Source organism: Myxine glutinosa, unplaced genomic scaffold, assembly GCF_964187855.1.
Source record: "Myxine glutinosa unplaced genomic scaffold, kmMyxGlut1.1 SCAFFOLD_154, whole genome shotgun sequence".
In the NCBI taxonomy this organism is placed as follows: domain Eukaryota; kingdom Metazoa; phylum Chordata; class Myxini; order Myxiniformes; family Myxinidae; genus Myxine; species Myxine glutinosa.
In genome coordinates, this window is record NW_027616366.1 from 228547 (window position 1) to 249522 (window position 20976).

General features: G+C 44.8%; 1 protein-coding gene and 2 pseudogenes across 3 annotated transcripts in view; 1 reads left to right on the forward strand and 2 right to left on the reverse strand.

The window, feature by feature from the left end:
- Positions 1-20976, forward strand: part of LOC144888928 (uncharacterized) — a 49786-nt gene that overhangs the window by 11726 nt on the left and 17084 nt on the right. For all 3 annotated transcript variants that reach the window (XM_078768699.1, XM_078768700.1, XM_078768701.1), the window contains exons 7-8: positions 6173-6267; positions 12874-12962. In XM_078768699.1, the coding sequence (XP_078624825.1) occupies positions 6173-6267; positions 12874-12962 (184 nt within the window). The remainder of the gene's footprint in view (positions 1-6172; positions 6268-12873; positions 12963-20976) is intronic.
- On the reverse strand, positions 1185-2015 carry LOC144888932 (uncharacterized; annotated as a pseudogene).
- On the reverse strand, positions 3327-4412 carry LOC144888933 (uncharacterized; annotated as a pseudogene).

Below are 20976 nucleotides of genomic sequence, written 5' to 3' on the forward strand. Positions count from 1 at the left end.
CGTTCATTTAACGTTTGCTGTTGCTGTTTTTGTTGAGCACATGCACTCCCAGGAAATTGTGCACAGGGATATAAAGGTAACCAACTACCCCAGTGCAGACCGTGATACGTTCTGCGTAACACTGCAATGAAAACCATTTTTTGATGGAGGAAAGGAAGGAATGGGAGTTGGAAGTGGGAATCACTAGAATGCACATTATCAAGTTGATTAAACATTCTTTATTCAAGAAGAAGAAGAATTGTCATACCAGATACCGATACCACGGGGTGGGACTAAACATTTACGGAGAGAGAATTGGGGTCTCCTTCTCACTCTGAATCCACTCCCACAGATATGCTACCCAGACAGAAACCATACTTGGGGTACCCTTAGGCAACATGCAAACTTTGAGTATTTTTTTTAGTTTTTGAAGACTATATATAACGAGAGCAATGTGACTGCGTCACCAATATGCCTCCAAGTAGTTCCACAATGGGTAGATGCCCTCGTTCACTGTCCTAAAAATGAAAAAGTTTGATTTAAATCCCTTCAGCTGTTTTCAAGTATCACATTTTCACCAGCCATGACAGGTTTCACATCGATCAGTGAAGCAGTTTCAGAGAAGGATTTAAAAAAAATATTGGCTTCAAGCTAATATGGCTGCCACGCCACGTTTTTCTATCCAAGATGCTGCCAAACCACGTGACCTACGAAATCGGCATTTTCAAACTATATGCAACAATGGTGATAGGTGATATTTATAAAATTTCGCATCGATAGGGTAAGCGATTTCAGAGATATAATTATTTAATATTTTCCTTCAATCCAATATGGCTGCCACACCATGTGACCAATGATGTTTTCTTGATTATCCTTTAATCGTAATGCCTAGTCAATGACACACGTAAAAGTTTGAGTCAATTGTTTTGGTGGTTCGGGAGATGTTGTTTTTTTTAAAGGTTTTAGGTTAAATCCAATATGGCTGCCAAACCATGTGACCTATGATGTCACAAATTTAATATTTCAATAAAAATGGGTCATAGATATTGCACATGCAATTTCAGATTTAATAATAATAATACACTTATTTTGTATAGCGCTTTTCAAGAAACCCAAAGACGCTTTAACATGGTACATAAAACAAAGACAAAAGAGACAAAAATACATAATTAAAAAACCAAACAGAAAGGAAGGAGAAGAGACGATCAGGGGTTGAATGCAGTGTTGAACAGGTGGGTCTTGAGTGATGATTTGAATGTGGTGAGTGAGGAGGAGTCTCTGATGGTTTGAGGTAGTGAGTTCCAGAGTGTGGGAACAGCGATGGAGAAGGCCCTGTCCCCCCAGGATCTGAGTTTGGTCCGGATGGGGGGGGGACAGGAGGTTGGCAGCAGCAGAGTGGAGGGTGCGTGTGGGAGTGTGTCTGGGGAGGAGGTCAGTCAGGTAGGATGGGGCCAGGTTATGAAGGGCTTTGTATGTCAGAAGGAGGATTTTGTACTGGATTCTCTGGGAGATGGGGAGCCAGTGGAGCTTGTGAAGGACGGGGGTGATGTGGTCCCGGGCCCGGGAGTGGGTGAGTAGACGGGCAGCGGAGTTCTGAATGTATTGAAGTTTATTGATGATATTTGAGGGTGAACCATAGAGGAGGCTGTTGCAGTAGTCCAGACGGGAAGTGATGAAGGCGTGGATGAGGGTTTCTGCAGCTGTGGAGGAGAGGGATGGACGGAGACGGGCGATGTTTTTCAGATGAAAGAAGGCTGTCTTGGTGATCTGTTTAGTGTGTTTGTCGAAGGAGAGGGTTTGGTCAAAGATGATGCCAAGATTCTGGATGTGAGGGGAGGTGGTACTGGGATACCGTCGATGTTGAGGGTGAATTTGTGGGTGGATTTGGTGAGCGTTTTTGGTCCAATAATGATTATTTCGGATTTATCACAGTTTAGTTTGAGGAAGTTGATTTGAAGCCAGTATTTTATTTCAGTGATGCAGTTTGTCAGGATAGAGTGGGTAAAAAATAAAATATAATCACCTTTAGAGGCCATTTTTCCCCGCAAAGCGGGGGTTGGCCTTTTTGGGCACCGTGGTTGTTGTTGTTTTTTTGGTCCCCTTTTTGAAGCAATGTTTTACGGCCGGATGCCCTTCCTGCCGCCAACCCTTTTTGTCGCCTTTTTACGACAAGCAGGGAATTACCAGTGAACTGGTACTCAATTTGCCGACCTCGGAAGGATGACAGGCTGAGTCAACCCCCCTGGCGTTAATTCAGCGATCGACCGGGATTCAAACCCAGGATCCTAGGATCCTAAGCTGGCACCCTAGCCGCTAGCCCAACACCAGGTCTCAGAGTGGGTGACGGTGGAAATTGACTTGGCAGAAATGAAAAGCTGGATGTCATCGGCAAAGCAGTGGAATTGGAGTCCATGACGACAGATTAAGTGACCAAGGGGGAACAGGTACAGGATGAAGAGGAGGGGACCGAGAACTGAACCTTGGGGGACACCTTGGGGGAGGGGAGCGGTGGGGGATTTGCAGTTATTGATGGAGATGAACTGGTGCCTGTCGGAGAGGTATGATTTGATCCAAGAAAGGGCAGTGCCAGTGATGTTAAAGGTGGTTTCAAGTCGGGTAAGGAGGCTGATGCGATTGATGGTGTCAAAGGCAGCGCTGAGGTCGAGAAGGATGAGCATGTTGAGGTTACCGGCGTCGGAGGAGAGAAGAAGATCGTTGGTGATTTTGAGGAGTGCAGTTTCCATACTGTGGTTGAGGCAGAATCCGGATTGGAATGTTTCATACAGGTTATTGGCAGAGAGGTGATGTTTGAGTTGAGTGGCTACAGCGCGTTCCAAAACTTTTGACAGAAAGGGTCGGTTGGAGATGGGTCTGAAGTTATTTGGGGTGTCAGGATTGAGTCCAGGTTTTTTCAGAATGGGGTGACAGCAGCGATTTTGAGGGATGGTGGGACGATGCCAGTAGACAGGGAGGAGTTTATCATTGCAGTGATAAGTGGAGAGAGAGCAGGAAGGCAAGCCTTAACAAAGCTGGAGGGGATGGGGTCCAGAGTGCAGGTGGCAGTTTTCATTCCTGTGAGGAGTTCAGAGAGGTCAGTAGGGGAGACTGGGGAAAACTGAGATAGGGGTTGGCAGGATAAAGGGGGGGCAGGTGGTTAGAGGGGGAACAGGTGCGGTGGTGGTTAAGCTGCTGTAGATGTTGTCTATCTTGCTTTGGAAGAATGAAAGGAAAGAAATGCAGTTGTCGACTGTGAATGACTGGGTGGTGGTATCCAGGGGGCTGAGGAGTTTGTTTATTGTGGAGAAGAGTGCTTTTGGGTTTCCGGAGCCAGAGTGGATTATTTGAGATTAGTAGGTGGAGCGGGCGTGGGAAAGGGCATCTTTGTAATGCTGCAGGTGGTCTTTGTAGGCTTCGGAGTGGATTGTGAGACCTGTTTTATTACGGAGTCTTTCCAGTTGGCGGGCACGGGTTTTCATCAGGCGGAGTTCAGGGGTAAACCAGGGAGCAGAATGGGTGAAGGAATCTGTTTTGGTTTTTATAGGCGCAAGCTGGTCAAGGCAGGAGGAGAGAGTGTGGTTGTAGTAGTCAGTGAGGTCAGAGGGGCTGTGCAAATCACCGAAGGGAGAGGTGGACAGTTTTTCGGAGAGGGAAGATGAGAATGAGGTAGGTGAAAGAGAGTTTAGCTTACGAAAGTTGATTATGCGTTTTTGCCTTAGTGCTGGGGTGGGAATGTTGATGGTCATAGTGATGGCTAAGTGATCGGAGAGAGTGAGGTCAGAGCCAGAGAGATGGTGTAGATGTAGTCCAATAGAACAGACAAGGTCCAGAATGTGACCACGGTTATGGGTGGGAAAGTTGACATGTTGAGTGAGGTTAAAGCAATTAAGAATATCAATGAAGTCAGCGGTTATTGCGGAATCAGTGGAGTCCATGTGGATATTGAAATCACCGAGGAGGAGGGTTGAGGGGGAGAAGGAACAGAGCTGGGTCAGAAAGTAAGAGAAGTCAGACAGGAATGATGGGTGTGGTTTGGGAGGGCGGTAGACAACTGCCATGACTGACTGTGTGTGACCAGAAAGTTTAAAAGCCAGGTGTTCAAATGATGGAGCAGATGAGATGGAGACGGGGCTGGTCTTGATGTCCTGTCAGTGTATTACAGCAATTCCACCACCTCGGCCCTCCGAGCGTGGTTTGTTGATGTATGAGTAACCATTGGGTGTAGTGAGGTTGAGTGAGAGGTAGTCCAGAGGTTGTTGCCAGGTTTCAGTCAGACAGAGAAAGTCCAGTTTATTGTCCAGAATGAAGTCGTTTAGGATGTGGCTTTTATTGTTGAGGCACCGGGTATTGAACAGAGTAAGCTTCATATTGCTTTGTATGGTGTGGATGGACTCGGGTGATTTTGCCAGGGCTTGCAGACAGGGGGCGCGTTCGTGTATGTTGTTGTGATGACGTAGTCGACGGGTGAGAGTGCGCTCAGCTGACCAGAGTGAGGGGATGGAGTGACCTGCCTGGGAATATACAAACTTGCGACCGGAGCCTCTATGGATGTATCTGGGTCGTCGTAGGAGTCCGTGGTTTTTGATGACAGAGATGCATGGCGGAGTGGAGTGGTTGTTGAGTTGAAGAAGCCTAGCGGTGGAGTACCTCAGAGCCATGCCAGGTAGGAGTGAAGGGGCACAGAGCCCGGAGAGGTCCTCTCACAGATCACAGATCACAGATAAGGATAAGGAATTCAATTAATTATATTCTTTATAGGATAAGGAATTCAATTAAAACATTTTTGGCTGGGATACCACTTCACCAATGATGACATCATTATCATGCTTTTGTTCTCCATTGGGAGTACTTGACAATGTGCCAGGTTTCAAATTTTTCCATTCAGCGGTTTCTGGGAAATAATTTTTTAATTACTTGCGTTTAATCGAGGATGGCTGCCATACCACGTCACCTATGACGTCACAATTATCATAAAAAACATTCTGCATGGGTGCCACTCCTACCCTCAAAGTTTCGTCTCAATCGGGCACGTGGTTGCTGAGAAAAACAAGGTTTAGCCCGTACGGATGGATGGACGGACAACCCGAAAACATAATGCCTCCAGCCACCTTCAAGGGCAGAGGCATTAAAAAACTATTTTCCCAAAACAAGGCTGAAAGCCACTACATGGAAAGAGCTACAAGGAAAAAGAAAAGGAAAAACTGGCAAAACCTTCATCTAGTCCTGAAACGAGGAAACGTCTTCACAGGACCACTGTGCAGGAGGGGGTATCTAGGCCAGTGGAAAAATTAATTTTCCTACACCCATTGGGTGTATTTCAAAAGACCCCATATCCGTACTGGAAGGCTGGTGGCTACTGAAGGGAGCTCATCGACCCTTTCTCAGGTGTTGTTTTTAGTCCTTGCAGGGTGTCACAGTCACCCTCCCCGCTTGCAAAGCCCTCAGGTACTCAATGACTTGCATCCTTCCAGGCAGACACTTTCCCATTCACAGCCACTCTTGGGTTCCTATCACTCCTCCAGTTAGTTCTTAGTATAAACTTCTTAAAGTTTAGATGCAGTACATGCATTACACTTTCCTCGTGCATCCAATCTTGAACTTTCAAAGTCAGCGCTCACTAATGTGGAGGATTGCTGGAAGTGAGCACTGTATTTGAAATTTGCATTTTGATTAAATGTTGGGCTGTTTCGACTCCCCATTAAAGCACTTCCTTCTTTGAGATGCAGATAGATCTTCTTTAGTACAATGCACGTGGCTGTGGAAAGCATCATTTGCAGGCAGGTTCAACGTACATCCGAAGTAAGGCACACATTGACGAATCATCCTTTCTGTGAATTACCAGGATGGCAGCATATTGCTGACCCGGGATTCTATCCCAGGCTACACAGCTCAGAGGTGAGTGTAGGAGCTTGCGACACGAAGGGGAAAGAAAAAAGTGTGGTTAAAAATATATATTTAGTGATCTTCACCCCCTCTTTACACGTGACATTTCTTGGCTTCATTGTCAACTGTATTTGAAGATGCTTGGTGGGGTAGCACAGTGTAGTTAGTGGTGGTGTTTGCTGTCTGAATGTAGAAAACACAAATACCTGATGCAGTCTGATTTTTCACCTGCCTGACTGCATTTTTATTCTCACATTTTCTTATTTGTGACATTTATTTAACGACAGCTTTACAAAATCTTTCTTTTCTGCAGGAATGCTGAGCTTAAAGTGATAAATGAATCTGTTGAGGAAGAGTATGCTGAACCCCAAGTAACAAATGTATCTGCTGGGGAAAAGCTGCGAACTGGTGAGTTTTGAGAAATAATCTTTTCACAAAATATATTATCGTCTCATTTACAAGTACAACAAGAGTGACCTGAAAATGTTTGTTGTTGATTTGTTTCTTTTTCAATTTGCTGGTGGTGCCTGCTTGTTCCTCATGACAGTGATACAAACAACTTCCTCTCATCACAGTAATCTTTCCCGTGAATGCTCCAGACTTTTTGTTTTGATCCTCCAGGAACGCCATGGCGGTGTTTTAGTAGCTCCACTCGGTCACAGGTGTAACTTTAGTGCAGAGGCATCCGATGTGTAATATTTGGCCAAGCTGAGCATCACCTCAAGCAATACAAAACAATACTGATTGGTGATATTGATGGAAGAGGAGGAAGACAAGGATTAAAATGGACAGCCAAGATGATGGAATAGATGAGGAAGTTAAAGATACAGCTGCTGAATAAACATTTGAATGGTGTTCCGTAAGAGGCAATCTCTGGATTGTAGACGGTACCAGATGATGGTGAGAGAGCAAATTAATTTAAAATGAAAATATAAAACGGCATGATCACTGAGGTGGAGGAAACGCTCAAAGGAAGCAAGTAATAGGTTTGGGTTGGGAAGGGTTAATGCGGTTCAGAAAGATCATGGTCAGGAGGATGGATGACGTGAGATGGTGGTTAAACTGGGTGTCCCGTCTGCCAGCATGAGGTGGTGAGTGTTAAAGATCACATAGTGTCCTTCACAAAGAGGAGGGAGCTATCACTGGCACCTTGGGCGAATTCCAAATTCCTCTCATCACCAGCTGAGGACACTGCATCAACGGTACATCTGCCTTCTTAGCCAATGATGCTTGGTACTCCACAGTCTTGTTTGTGCTAAATAGAACATGGAAAAAGCCTGCTTTGTCTGATTCGAAAATATAAATCCCATTAACATCCTTCCACAAACATAAATTTGCCTTCTTTGTTGTTGTCCAACACCGTTTCAGATGCATATTTGTGTGTTTTTTCCACCATTATTCCTTTATCCTTTTCCTGGAGAGAATCCACCATTTATAAATTACTAGGGCATGCCCGTACGTGGGTGCAATGCCCGTACGTGGGTACGTGGGTACGTGGGTGCGAGTACGGTGACAATCCCCCCCCCCTCTTTTTACATGAAATGGTTTGGTCCATGAAATGTTTTGGTCCATTCGCAACGCCAAAGCGAACGGCGAACGCTTTACATGAAATGGTTTGGTCCATGAAATGTTTTGGTCCATTCGCAACGCCAAAGCGAACGGCGAACGGCTTGCGAGTACAGTGACAATCCCCCCCCCTCTATTTACATGAAATGGTTTTAATTAGTTTTAAAACATAGTTTAACGCCAACATAGCGGCAACATAGTTTGCCAACGTGAAATAAATGAATACGCTCTCAAATGTGCCGTCCGAGGCAGAGTGTGTTCGCCACGTTCGGCACACGCGATAACTCGCTGCTCTCTGATTGGTTGAATCGTTTTTTGGACATAGCTCGGTAAGTACTTGTCCGATTAATATGAAACCTTGAAAAGGCACATCCTCGGGTCCCCAGCAATATACCTGGCAAGTTTAAAGTATATCGGACCCGTGGTTGTCGAGAAACAGCGGTCACAGACATACATACAGACATACAAACATACAAACATACACACAGAGATTACCGGAATTATAGATAGACTAGGGCATGCCCGTACGTGGGTGCCCGTTCCTTGCCAAAAAAAAAAAAAAACGCTACCCGTACGCTCTACCCCGCCCGTACGCCCGTAAACAAAAAAAACAACGCTCTTCGCTTCCGCCCTTCGCTCTGGGAGAAATAATGCGCATAAGAAATCGAGAAATTATTATTTTCTCCGGAAGAAATCGAATTACGAACCGTAATGGCGCACGCGCTCGGCTCGGCTCGCAACAACGCGTTCTGTGATTGGCTGCCGGAAGTGAAGTCTTCACTGTCCGGAAGTTCGCATGTCGCAGTTACGATTATTCGCAAATTAGTTTTAATTAGTTTTAAAACATAGTTTAACGCCAACATAGTTTGCCAACGTGAAATAAATGAATACGCTCTCAAAAGTGCCGTCCGAGGCAGAGTCTGTTCGCCATGTTCGGCACACGTGATAGCTCGCTGCTCTCTGATTGGTTGAATCGTTTTTTGGACATAGCTCGGTAACTACTTGTCCGATTAATATGAAACCTTGAAAAGGCACATCCTCGGGTCCCCAGCAATATACCTGGCAAGTTTAAAGTATATCGGACCCGTGGTTGTCGAGAAACAGCGGTCACAGACATACATACAGACATACAGACATACAAACATACAAACATACATACACACAGAGATTACCGGAATTATAGATAGATACTGTGTCCAACAGGGCTGTACACAACAACAACAACAACAAACAACAGGCATTTTAAGGCCATTTTCCCTGCAAGAGCGGGGGTTAGCTTTGCGGTCCCCATGACAATCTTCTCCATTTTGCCCTATTTTCTGCATCTCTCCCTGTTAACCCCCTCACCCGCATTTCTTCTTCAACCCTCTTTAGCCAAGTCTTTCTCGGTCTTCCCTGTCCTCCATTTCCTTCTACATTCATTTCCATCACTCTTCTCAACCAGTCACTTTCATCCTTCCTCAACACATGACCAAACCATCTCAAACTGTTTCTCTTCACAGCATCCATCACAGGCTCTATTCCCATCATCCTTCGCAATTCATCATTTGTCTTCCTCTCTCTCAACGATATTCCACACATCCACCGAACCATTCGCATTTCCACCCTTTCCAGCCTTGGTTGCTGCTCTATGTTCATTACCCATGTCTCGCTCCCATAAATCATAACACTTCTCACACATGCAGCATACACCTTTCCCTTCATCTTCAACGACACTCCCCTCCTCGTCAGCACGCCACTCAGTTCCCGAAACTTCTTCCATGCACATCTCACTCTCGCAACCGTTGCCGAGTCTGATCCACCTTCTCCATTCAGCATGTCTCCGAGGTAGCAAAATGTTTTCACACCTTCCAGCTTCACGCCATCTCCAAGATCCAACTCAACATTTCCTCCATCTGCAGCTCCCTCTGTGCACACCTTACACTTGAATGTAGCTGCCACACTGGTTAATGACCCTCTCAAACCACTACATTTTTGATGAACCCACTCAGCGCACATTGTACATTGAATGGAATTCACTCCGACACCCTTCCTGCACATAGCACACGGCCACTTCCCAGTTCTTTCTACCTCACCACATGCTTTACCACTTGCCATCACCTTCGTTTTTCTGATATTCACCTTCAGACCTTTTGTCTCCATACATTCCTTCCACTTGTTCATCTTCTCCTTCAGTCCATCCATACATTCTGCAATCAACACCAGATCATCTGTATACAACAACTCCCACGGTAAACCCTCCTTTACGTTCCGAGCCAGCACCTCCATCACAGCTACAAGGCTGTACAACCACCGTTTAGAGGCCATTTTTCCCCGCAAAGCGGGGGTTGGCCTTTTCGGGGACCGTGGTAGTTGTTGTTTTTTGGTCCCCTTTTTGAAGCAATGTTTTACGGCCGGATGCCCTTCCTGACGCCAACCCTTTTTGCCGCCTTCAACGACAAACAGGGAATTACCAGTGAACTGGTACTCAATTAGCCGACCTCGGAAGGATGACAGGCTGAGTCAACCCGCCTGGCATTAATTCGGCGATCGACCGAGATTCGAACCCAGGATCCTAGGATCCTAAGCCGGCACCCTAGCCGCTAGCCCAACACCAGGGCTAGGCCCAACACCAGCTACAAGGCTGTACAGATGTAGTAAATTTACCTCTGAACTGTGCAGTCTGCTTTGCTTCTCAAACTGATCGTGCACTTTCGAATAAAGAGCTAGTCTTGCACGTGAGGCCCTGTGTCGGACTGTTGTACACCGCACCTTTCCTATGCCATCTCCAGGCGCTGCATAACCTCATTTCCGGGCACCGAAGGGGGCTCGGTAATGACGCCCGCTAAAAGGGAGTACTCCGTTTTCACTCTGGTTGTTTGTTTTCTTGCTTTCTTGTTTGTTTGTTTGTTTGTTTGTCTGGGCGATATCTCAGCCATCCTTTAAGCTGGGAAGCTGAAATTTCAGCACAATAGTGAGCAAGTACTTTGTCAAAAACGGTATTTTTTGTTTTTTGATTAATCAATCAATTGATGAGTTATTTAATTATTAGCGATTAATTGGCACTCTTATACATTTACTTTCTCTTCTGACCATTATCTCAGGCACCTTTTGAGTTAGGAAGCTGAATTTGGACATGCCAAGGATCCTGGGTTCGAATCCTTGTTGATCGCTGAAGTAACACCAGGGGGGTTGAAGGCCTGTCACCCTTCCGAGGTCGGCAAATTGAGTACCAGGTCACTGGTAATTCCCTGTGTGTCGCAACAGGCGACTAACAGGGTTGGCGGCAGGAAGGGCATCCGGCCATAAAACATTGCTTCAAAAAGGGGGCCATGGTGCCCGAAGTGATTTGGCTGCAAAGGCTATTTTTGATTTATTGATTAATCAATTAATCGATTAATTATTTGATTAATGACTAATGTTTTAATTTTTTTTGATTTACAGATTCGGATGAAATGGTGGTGCTTTATATGTTCTATTGGCGAATTGATTAATTATTTATTTATTTTTTATTGTTCTTTATTTATTTTTCTTTATTAATTATTATTTATTTTCTTTCTCATCTGGCCAATATCTCAGGCACCTTTTGAGCTAGGAAGCTAATATTTGGACATGAGAGTGACCAGGTGATGTGGCCATAAAGGATATTTTTGATTTATTGATTAATCATTGAATCAATTAATTATTTATTGATTAATCAATTAATTATTAAAATTTTTATTAATGACTTTCATTAAATTTCTAAAAGATTCATCTTCGGATGAAGCAGTAGTGGTTTTGTTATGTTATTAGCCAATTGATTAAGAAAATATTTTATGATAATTGCACACCGCACCTTTCCTATGCCATCTCCAGGCGCTGCATAACGTCATTGCCGGGCACCGAAGGGGGCTCAGCAGTGACGCACGCTGAAAGGGAGTACTCAGTTTTCACTCTGGTTGTTTTCTTTCTTTGTTGTTTTCTTGTTTTCTTGTTTGTTTGTTTGTCCGGGCGATATCTCTGCCATCCTTTGAGCTCGGAAGCTGAAATTTCGGCACAATCGTGAGCAAGTCCTTTGTCAAAACTGTATTTTTTGTTTTTTGAATAATCAATTAATTGTGGAGTTTTTAAATTATTAGCGATGAATTAAGTACTTATTTAATTAATCAAATTTCCTTTCTCTTCTGACCATTAACTCAGGCGCATTTTGAGTTAGGAAGCTGATATTTGGACATGCCAATGACTTGGTGATTTGGCTGCAAAGGCTATTTTTGATTTATTAATTAATCAATTGATCAATTAATCGACTAATTATTTAATTATTCGATTAATGACTTAGATTTTTTTTTTTTAAGTTACAGATTCTGATGAAATGGTGGTGGTTTATGTGTTCTCTGACCGAATTGATTAATAATTTAATTTTTTAATGATTATTATTTATTTATTTTCATTATTAATCATTTATTTATTTTCTTTCTCATTTGGCCAATATCTCAGGCACCTTTTGAGCTGGGAAGCTAATATTTGGACATGACAGTGACCAAGTGATGTGGCTATCAAGGATATTTTTGATTTATTGATTAATCATTTAATCGATGAATTATTTATTGATTTAATCAATTAATTATTTAATTTTTTATTAATGACTTATTTAATTAAATTTCTAAAAGATACATCTTTGGATGAAGCACGAGTGGTTTAGTTTTGCTATTCGCCAATTGATTAAGAAAATATTTTGTGATAATATTTTATTGATTTTAATTATACAATTGATCAATCAATTTATTGTACACCTCTCCCTTGCAATGCAGTCTCTATGAGCTGCACTGCGGTATTGCCGGGCGCCGGAGGCACCCCAGCAATGCCGCGCCGTAGGATATTTAATTATTTGGCATGGGGGCGGTGTAGTTTGAATCTATCTGTACTTGTTTTTGGCTTTTTTGGTCCGACGAAGGGTTGATGCCAGAAATGTCAACTTCCCCTCGCTTCCAACTGTGGAAAGCATTGCTCGATCAATGTCCTTCCTGGTGATTCCATCCGTTCCAGTAAATCAAATGGTGCTTCACAGGTGGTGTGTTTGCTCACAAATGTGTGGTCCCTCTGAAGGAACTTGTGCTGGGTATTCTGTCTGGTCACATTAGTTTAGAGACATTAAACATCTCATGGTGTCTTTCATGACGAGTTGGCAAGTCAACGCCGGCACCCTGAGCAAATTACAAATTCCTGCCTTTACCCAATACAATCATGTCAGGCCTCGCCAACCAGTTCCTGAAAGACTTGGGTCAATTCTGCATGTTCTGAGCCCTTGACTTCTTAGGAAGGGATATGGTTTGTGAACATTTGGCTGGCAAAGAATAAGACAAAGACTCATTGATGAAATTGATGTCTCATTTCCACAATGTACACACATCTGAACACGGTGATATTCTCTCCATTGATCTTTTTCTGTCTCAATATCTGTTTTATGTTCATTTTGCCTCTTCTTTCCAGGATCTTCTCTCCGTCATGGTGAAGATGATAAGCGTACTTTCAGTTATAAGAATAGAGTACTTCCAGAGTTCGATGTGGGGCATGTCGTGGTAAGCAAGACATTCAATTACCTTTTTCCAGTAATTGCTCGGTTTGTGTCACGGATGCTTTCCTGAAATGTCCGACGATTATCAAAACGATTTAAATCAAAATAATTTTTATTCCTCCACCGACGAAGTCGCCAGAGACATTATGTTTTCAGGTTGTCCGTCCGGATGTCCTTCCGTCCATATGACCATACGTACGTCTGTGGATCCGTCCGTGATAGGATTTCGTTACTGCGTTAACTTAAGAAGGGTTGAAGGGATGTTAGTCAAACTTGGTGCAGGTATGTATAATGAGTTAAAAATGAACTGATTCGATTTTGGGGTCATGAGGTTAAAGGTCATCGGTCATGTTAGGTAAAAATCCTGTTACCGTGATAACATGTGAACCAGTGATGTGATTCTGACCATAGGTGGTCCAAGTGCGTATCGTTTGATACAAAGATGAACTTATTTGATTTTGGCATCAAGAGGTCAAAGGTCAAAGTCTGTGATAGGTGTCGAACTTGAGAACGACGAAAGCAATCTAATTCAAACTTGGCACAAGTATGTTTAATGATTTGAAGATTTATTGATTCGATTTTTGGGGCAAGAGGTCAAAGGTCAGAGGTCCCGTTAAGTAAAAAAAATCTGTCACTGTTCTAACTTGCGAATCGGTGATGGGATTTTGCCTAAACTTGATATAAGTATTGTCATGCGAATCCCTCAGGGTTAACACCAAGGACCGCGGATGGACCAAAATGGCTTTACTGGAGGCGACGATCAAACACGGATTTTACTTCTGTAGCGCGGGAAGAAGAAGGGAAGTGGAAGCTGCGGCAAAAGCGCTTACCTTCAGCGAACCGACGGCAGCTTCGATCCTGCAGGAAAATTAATGAACTCGAACAACGAATTAGAATGTACAAAAATAGAGATTTATTCACGGACCCGATACAATGAAACGTGACGGCAATCAAATAAACTAAATCCTATATTGGGATCCCACACACCAGAATCAACAACAGGACACAGGAATGAATGAAAGGAAAATAAGCATTATGGTGTGTATTTGTGAAATGTGGTGCATCTTAACTGTCCGTCTGTAGTCGTGTCGTATCCACCATGGCTCCAAGCTCCGGTGCGGAGAAACCCTCCGTCCGCCTTGCACGCTTCGCTAGGCCCAAGCCAACGCCCTCGCTCCAAACCCCTCGCCGTTCGCACACGAGGTCCCGCCCGTTCACAGCACCGAGCCTCGCTCCTGCACCACGCATATGGTGAACCAACGACCACCAGGACCTCTCAAGACCAAGAAGAAGCGCAAGAGCTTCAAGCACAGAGAGATATCGTGCAAGAGACAGAGCTAGAGCTGGAGTTGCTGAAAAATGTCCTGCAGCGCCCTTTTATAACCTGGGCGGTGACGTCAGCCTTGGCGCGCCACCAACCAGTGCCTTCCACCGAACCTTCTATCGCCTTCCCTCCAATCACATGTTCCCTGTGGCGTGGTCATAGCTCGTGTCACGCGATGTTGCTAGGCCTAGCTGGTGGTGTAGCTGACGGCGGCCACCCGGCGGTGCCCCGATCTGGCTTCTTCCAAAGTCGTTGTAAGGGAAGGGGATTTAATTACTGTGTGCGCTAAAGGGCCTATCTAAGTGTTTACGGGTGTGCGTTGCCATAAGGGACAAAGGTTTGACGACAGAGGGGACGACGAACAAAGGAATCTTTATCCATAATCCCTGCACTATATAGCACGCCCTGCTCCCTCGTAGTGGGGACATCAATACAGCTTATCCCGGCAAACCTGACTAACATAGAACTTATTACAGGTAGATTCCTTATCGCGACAGTCGAATACCTTCCTATACAGATCTACCTGGCTCCAGATATTCCTCTACCCCACCGACATAATAGTATGTATAATGATGCGAAGATGCACTGATTACATTTTTTCATCAAATGTGAGAAATGAGGTGATTTTGTGATTTTGGTAAGGTCATATGTCATGTCAGCTAAAAAGGTGATACTTGAGAACAGCTGAATGGATTTATATGAAACATGGCACAAGTACTGTATGTGTAATGATGTAATAATGTGGGCGTATTGGTCGATGTCACGACGTCGAAGTGTCGTTCTAGTTATCATTAGCATTACTAGGATAAGCTTGTGATGCGTTCTTAATGTTGCCACTTCACATATTGTATTTCACTTTTTACCGATGATATTCCTCTGTTTTTGAGTAATGCCAGCTATATTCAAGTACACAAACGTACAGTAGTTCTGTCGACGATTTTGCAATCTTCCAATTTGGTACTTTGCGATGTATAATGGCATTTTTATCAGTCTTGCAAGTTCTGAAAATGTTCGAGAATCAAAGGTGTGGCTTATAAAGCGACGTAAATGTGAGTTGAGGCGACGCAAGTAGGGTATTGCTATAATCGCGTGACGACATAATGGGTGGTCTTACTCTATTTATTTATTTATTTATTATATCAATTATTTCCTTCTTTTTAGTTCCCATGAGATATCTTATAGTCGTTGATGTGAGATGCCTAGCCTGGGTTTGAATCCCAGCCCAGCTATAAACTGTCATTCCTGTGTTTCATAGGCAGGGTGATTCATCAATGTGTGTGCCCTCCCTCGGATGGATTTTAAACTGGTCATCCTTGTGCCGGAATTAGTTGTAGGACATCGAATATCCCATGGTGTTCACAAATAGGAGGCAAACTATCGCTGGCACCATGAACACATTTCAAATTCCTTTCCTAACTTCTTGAGCCGGAGTCGCGACTTCACCAGCATTGTGGCCAAATATCTGCTCTGCCTGGAGCAGGGGTTCCCAACCTTTTTTGTGTTATGGCCCCCTTGGCTCCCAGAGCACACCCCCAGCACCCATCTCCCTTTTTGCGAGGGTCGAGCGGCAGAGCGTGTGTAAGCAGGCTATGGGGGTCTGGGGGCAAGCCCCCCAGAAATGTTTTGATTTATATGTGCTCTGTGGTGCATTCTGAGAGGTGTTTTTTTTCCTTTAATTGGCTATTTTGCTTGTATGAGAATCGGTAAATTATTACACAGAAAATGAGGAATTCCAAGTGGCCAACATGAACATTTAGTTCCATAGTTTTTTTCTGTTCCTTACTGGCTCCCAACTACATCGTTTTTGGAAGAAGCAAACAAAGCAACGTCGCTCGAATGATGCATGTTTGATATGAGATTTTAATATTATCAGTAACAACACTATGGACAGCATATAATAGAACTGTCACACACGAAAACAGTATGAAAAGGTTCCAAGTCAAGAATATGTGAAAACTAAAAACCTCTGTTATGTCTGTATTTAACACAGTGTGTTATGATCACACAAAATGAAACTCAATTCGACAACAACTCAGGTAATCAAAACTCGTGACGCGGTGCATGCGCCGTAAAAGTGAATTAAAAACTCAGTGGGATGGCTTAAATTGCATTTTAGCTACCAATTGGGGTATCCATGGTTGAGTCACAGTCAGGGCACAGTGGAGGTCATCTTCCACGTGGATCCGATTACGCTGTTTCAATTTGATATTCAACAGCGTGGAAAACCCCACTTCGCAGAGATAGGTAGACGAGAATGGCAGAAGCAACCGGATAGTTATCTGGCTGATATTAGGGAAGCGACCCATTCCCTCCCAAAACTCCGTCAAGCTCTTCTCTTCTAATGTGTCTTTGGCAAATCAATCGTTTCGGAGATTCAGGAATTCATCTTGCATTGCCTCCGGCATGCTCTCCACGCAAAGGTTGACGGAAAAAGGATTCCTCACAATTTTTGCCTCATTCTTGTCTAAATCACAAAAATACTTATGAAATTCCAGCTCCAGTGACTGCAGATGCTCAAGAATATCATTTTTCAGTATGGGATTTTTTTATTTTTTTTTTGTATACAAGATCGAGGCTCGTGAAAGAGCGAACATTAATCACACAGAAAGACAAACCGACACATAAAACATATAACATCGGGAGCGGTAGACAAGATGGGGAGAGAGGGGGAAGGACACAAACACAACATTTGAGAGCAGGGACCGAGAGACATGGAGACATCGAGAGATCTGAGAGAGGGCGAGGGCTTTGGGGGGGGGGCATGGGAAGGGGGTGGTGGGAGAGGTATAAAACATATGGACACTGCCAGGACTTCCAGGAAAGAAGTTGGAATTTCAAACAAGGTGGATCTGGGGTGAATTAGCGGGGGTAGAAAAGATCAAGGTTTTGGATGGGGGAAGATAAGAGATGGTGGTGAACAGCTGTTTTAAAGACCTGGAGGGAGGAGTGGGATTGAAGGGAGTGAGGGAGTTTGTTCCAGAGGCGGGAGAAAAGAGGAATGAAAGAGTGAAGGTGAGCAGAGAGCCGAGATTTCGGCAGTTTAACCATCAGAGGGTTGCTGGCAGATCTTGTGCGACCTGTAGGAATATTTGGGGGACAGAGCACAGAGAGAGCTGGGGGTGCAAGGCCGGAGAGGAGTCGGTAGAAGACAGAAAGACCACCTACCTGCCTGCGGTGAGTGAGTGAAAGGCCCTCAGAGATAGCTTCATCGCGGGAGATTCCAATAATTCTGAAAGCTTTGGTTTCAACAGCGTGAAGCCGAGCTAGGTGTGAGGCAGGAGCACCGGCCCATAGGGGAGAACAGTATTCCATTGAGCTGCGGATGAAAGCCTTGTATGTGGTGAGGATCTCAGGTGTGCCGAGGAAGGACTTCGCACGACGGAGGATGCCCAGTCGGCGACTGGCTTTGGAGGCCAGCTTGGAAATGTGGTTTTCCCAAGAAAGATCATGGCAGATAGTGAGACCCAAAATCTTGAGCGACAGAACTTCTTGGAGAGGATTGTTGAGAAAGTAGATGGGAGGGTTGTCCAGTCGATCTTTTCGGAGAGACATAGTAAGAGTGTGAGATTTGTCAGGATTGAAAGACATGTTCCACTTGTTTGACCAGTCTGTGATTTTGTCCAGGTCTTCAGAGAGTGAGGAGGCAGCAGACTCTCGATCTGAGGGAAGAGGAATGGAGCGGCAGAGAGTGGAGTCATCAGCAAAGAGATAGAGAGGATTTTCGAGAGAGTCAGAGAGATCATTGATGAAGACCAGAAAAAGCACGGGGCCCAGAACACTGCCTTGGGGAACTCCAGCCTGAACAGGAAGAGGAGATGAGAGAAACCCATTCAGGGCCACACGTTGACGACGACTAGAGAGGAAGTCCGCCAGCCATGCATGGAGATTTCCATGGATACCAAAGGAGGAGAGTTTGGTGAGCAGAGCGGGGTGCCAGACCGTGTCGAAGGCACGTGATATGTCGAGGGAGACAGCTCTAATTTCCTGTTTGGCATTGAGGACCTCCATCCATTGTTGAGACAGCAGAAGCAGCATGTCCAGAGTAGAGTGACCTGGTCTGAAACCAAATTGATGATCAGAGATCAAGCCATTGGAGAAGAGGAAAGATTTCATATCCGAAGCAATGATGGATTCCATGACTTTGCTGATAATTGGGAGAAGGCTGATTGGTCTGTAGTTGCTAGGATCTGTTTTTGCACCTTTTTTGTGCAAAGCGGTGATGTTGGCTGATTTCCAAGCAGATGGCAGTTGACCTTGAGCAAAAGAGAGGGTGAAGAGAACAGAGAGAGGGTGAGATAGAGCAGCAGAGCAGGATTTTAGGACCCGTGGGCTGATGCCGTCGGGTCCAGTTGCAGAATCAGAGTCGAGGGTTGACAGAAACTTTTCCACCTTGTCAGGAGGAAAGGACACGGAGTCCAGGAGCAGCAGGGTACGACTGGGTATGGTGGGTACAGAGAAGGATGGGTTTGGGACACAAGATTTAGAGGCAAACACAGAGTTGAGGCATTCAGCTTTTTCACGTGCGGAGTCAGCTGTGTAGCCGTTTGAGGTAAGGGAGGGGATGGAGGGGGAACAAACACCAGAAACGGATTTGACCAGACGCCACCAGGATTTGGAAGAGGGAGACAGATAAGAGAGTTCGGTCTTGAGAACGTGAAGATATTGTTTCCTGGCTCTCCTGAGGGTGGACACACACTTGTTTCGGGCTTTGTGAAAGGAAATGAGATTTCCTTCCGTTGGATTTGCTTTCCAGGAGACGAAGGCAAGTTGTTTCTGGGCAACAGCCTCACCGCAAGATTCCGTGTACCATGGACGGGAGGAAGGGTATGACAACTGAAGACGAGATGGGATAAATCTGTGCATGAGAGAGAGCAATTTACTTTGGAAGAATTCCCAGGATGAGTTGATGTCAGAGGTGGTAGAGATGGGAGACCAGTCCAGATGATTGATGGCTGCTTGAAGACCGTGCCAGTTGGCCTGAGTGAAATGCCAGACTCGTCGACGCTGAGCAGGCTCCCTGAGGATGGTCAGAGAGATGTCCACTTTAACAAGGACATGATCAGATGATCCGATCAGAGCAGAAGAAGAGCAGCAGACATTTTCAGGGAAGTTAGTCATAACCAAGTCCAGAAGAGAAGATGTTCCGTTGACTGAGATCCGGGTCGGGAAATTGACAGATTGTGTCAGTCCCAGTGAGTCGCAGAAGTCCTTTGCTGAGGAGCCATGGCTGGTGAGAGAGGTACCCACACCCAGCCAACTGGCATGATGACAGTTGAAATCACCACATATGAGGAAGAGAGAGTTGGGATGAGTAGATAGAAGTTGGTCCATATCGTCAGACAGCGAGATGTAGATGGAGTCATCACTGTTTGGTGGACGGTACAACACACATATGAACAAGAGGTGGGAGCGAAGGGGAAGCCGTAGCCAGAGGTATTCCTGGGGGTGAGGTGGAGAGAGTGCAGTGTAGGGCGAGTGAGGAAGAGAGTTTTTGATAAAGATAGCAACCCCGCCTCCAGGACGAGGCTCAGGTCTATCACACCGGAGGAGGGAGTAGCCCGGGAGAGATACTATGGATTGAGCTCTTTTCCCATGCTGTCTTGCAATTCAGACATTCTTTCGAACATGGCAATGTTTCCTGTGTTCACATTCCTGTGCCAGTTTTGGAGCTTGGCAACAAATCCTCTGAGATGATCGTGGAAAAGAATAATAATATTAGTCGCTCTTCCTTGGAGCTTGAGGTTCAGCTGGTTCCGCTGCTCGAAAATGTCAGCAAGATAAGCAAGTTGTTCGTTCCACAATTCATTGTCGTAATGCTGCAGGAGGTCATGTTTTCCTTGAAGATTCAAGAAATGTTTGACTTCCGCACGAAGTTCAAAGACGCGGTTCAGAACATTCCCTTTTGAAAGCCAGCGTACAGCAGTATAGTACAGCAACGTTTCATGTTCCGCGTTCATGTCTTTGCACAGCTCCTTGAACATTTGGGTGTTGAGAGCCCCTGCCTTGATGTAGTTAACAATCTTGATTACGACTTCAATAACTTTCTTCAATGAGAGAGGGAGAGTCTTACAAGCCAGGGCGTAGCGATGAATCGTAGTGGGTTCCTTTCGCTTGTGGTGCCAGCATCTTCACTTTTGCTTGGAATCCGGATTTGGAACCAAGCATGGCAGGAGCACCGTCAGTGCAGACACCGCATACATTCTCTCACTGAATTTCTCCCGCATCGAAGAACGACTTCATTTTTTCCATGACGTCGTTAGCTTTTGTCATTGTTTCCAGGGCACTACAGAACAAGAATTCTTCCTTGATATCATCTTCCTTGACATAGCGAACGGATGCCAGTAGTTCGGAGCAGGAACTAACATCGGTTGATTCATCATGTTGAAAAGAAAACAAGCCAAAAGGCACCACCTTAATCTCATGGATGATCTGTTGTTTCACATGTCACGGATACGATGCTGCACTGTGTTATTCGATAAAGACACCTGTTCAACTTTGTGAGCCTCTGCCTTGCCGAGAACCCGTTCGACAATGAGGAGGGTACAAGGCTTGATGAGTGTCTCCCCAATTGAGTGGGTTTTTTTCTGCTTTGCAATTTCAAGAGAAACTTCATAAGAAGCCTGGACAGTTGCTACATTTTGTTGTTGAAAAGCTCCTCCCTCATCCAACTTCTGTCGCTTTAAAAATTTTCAAG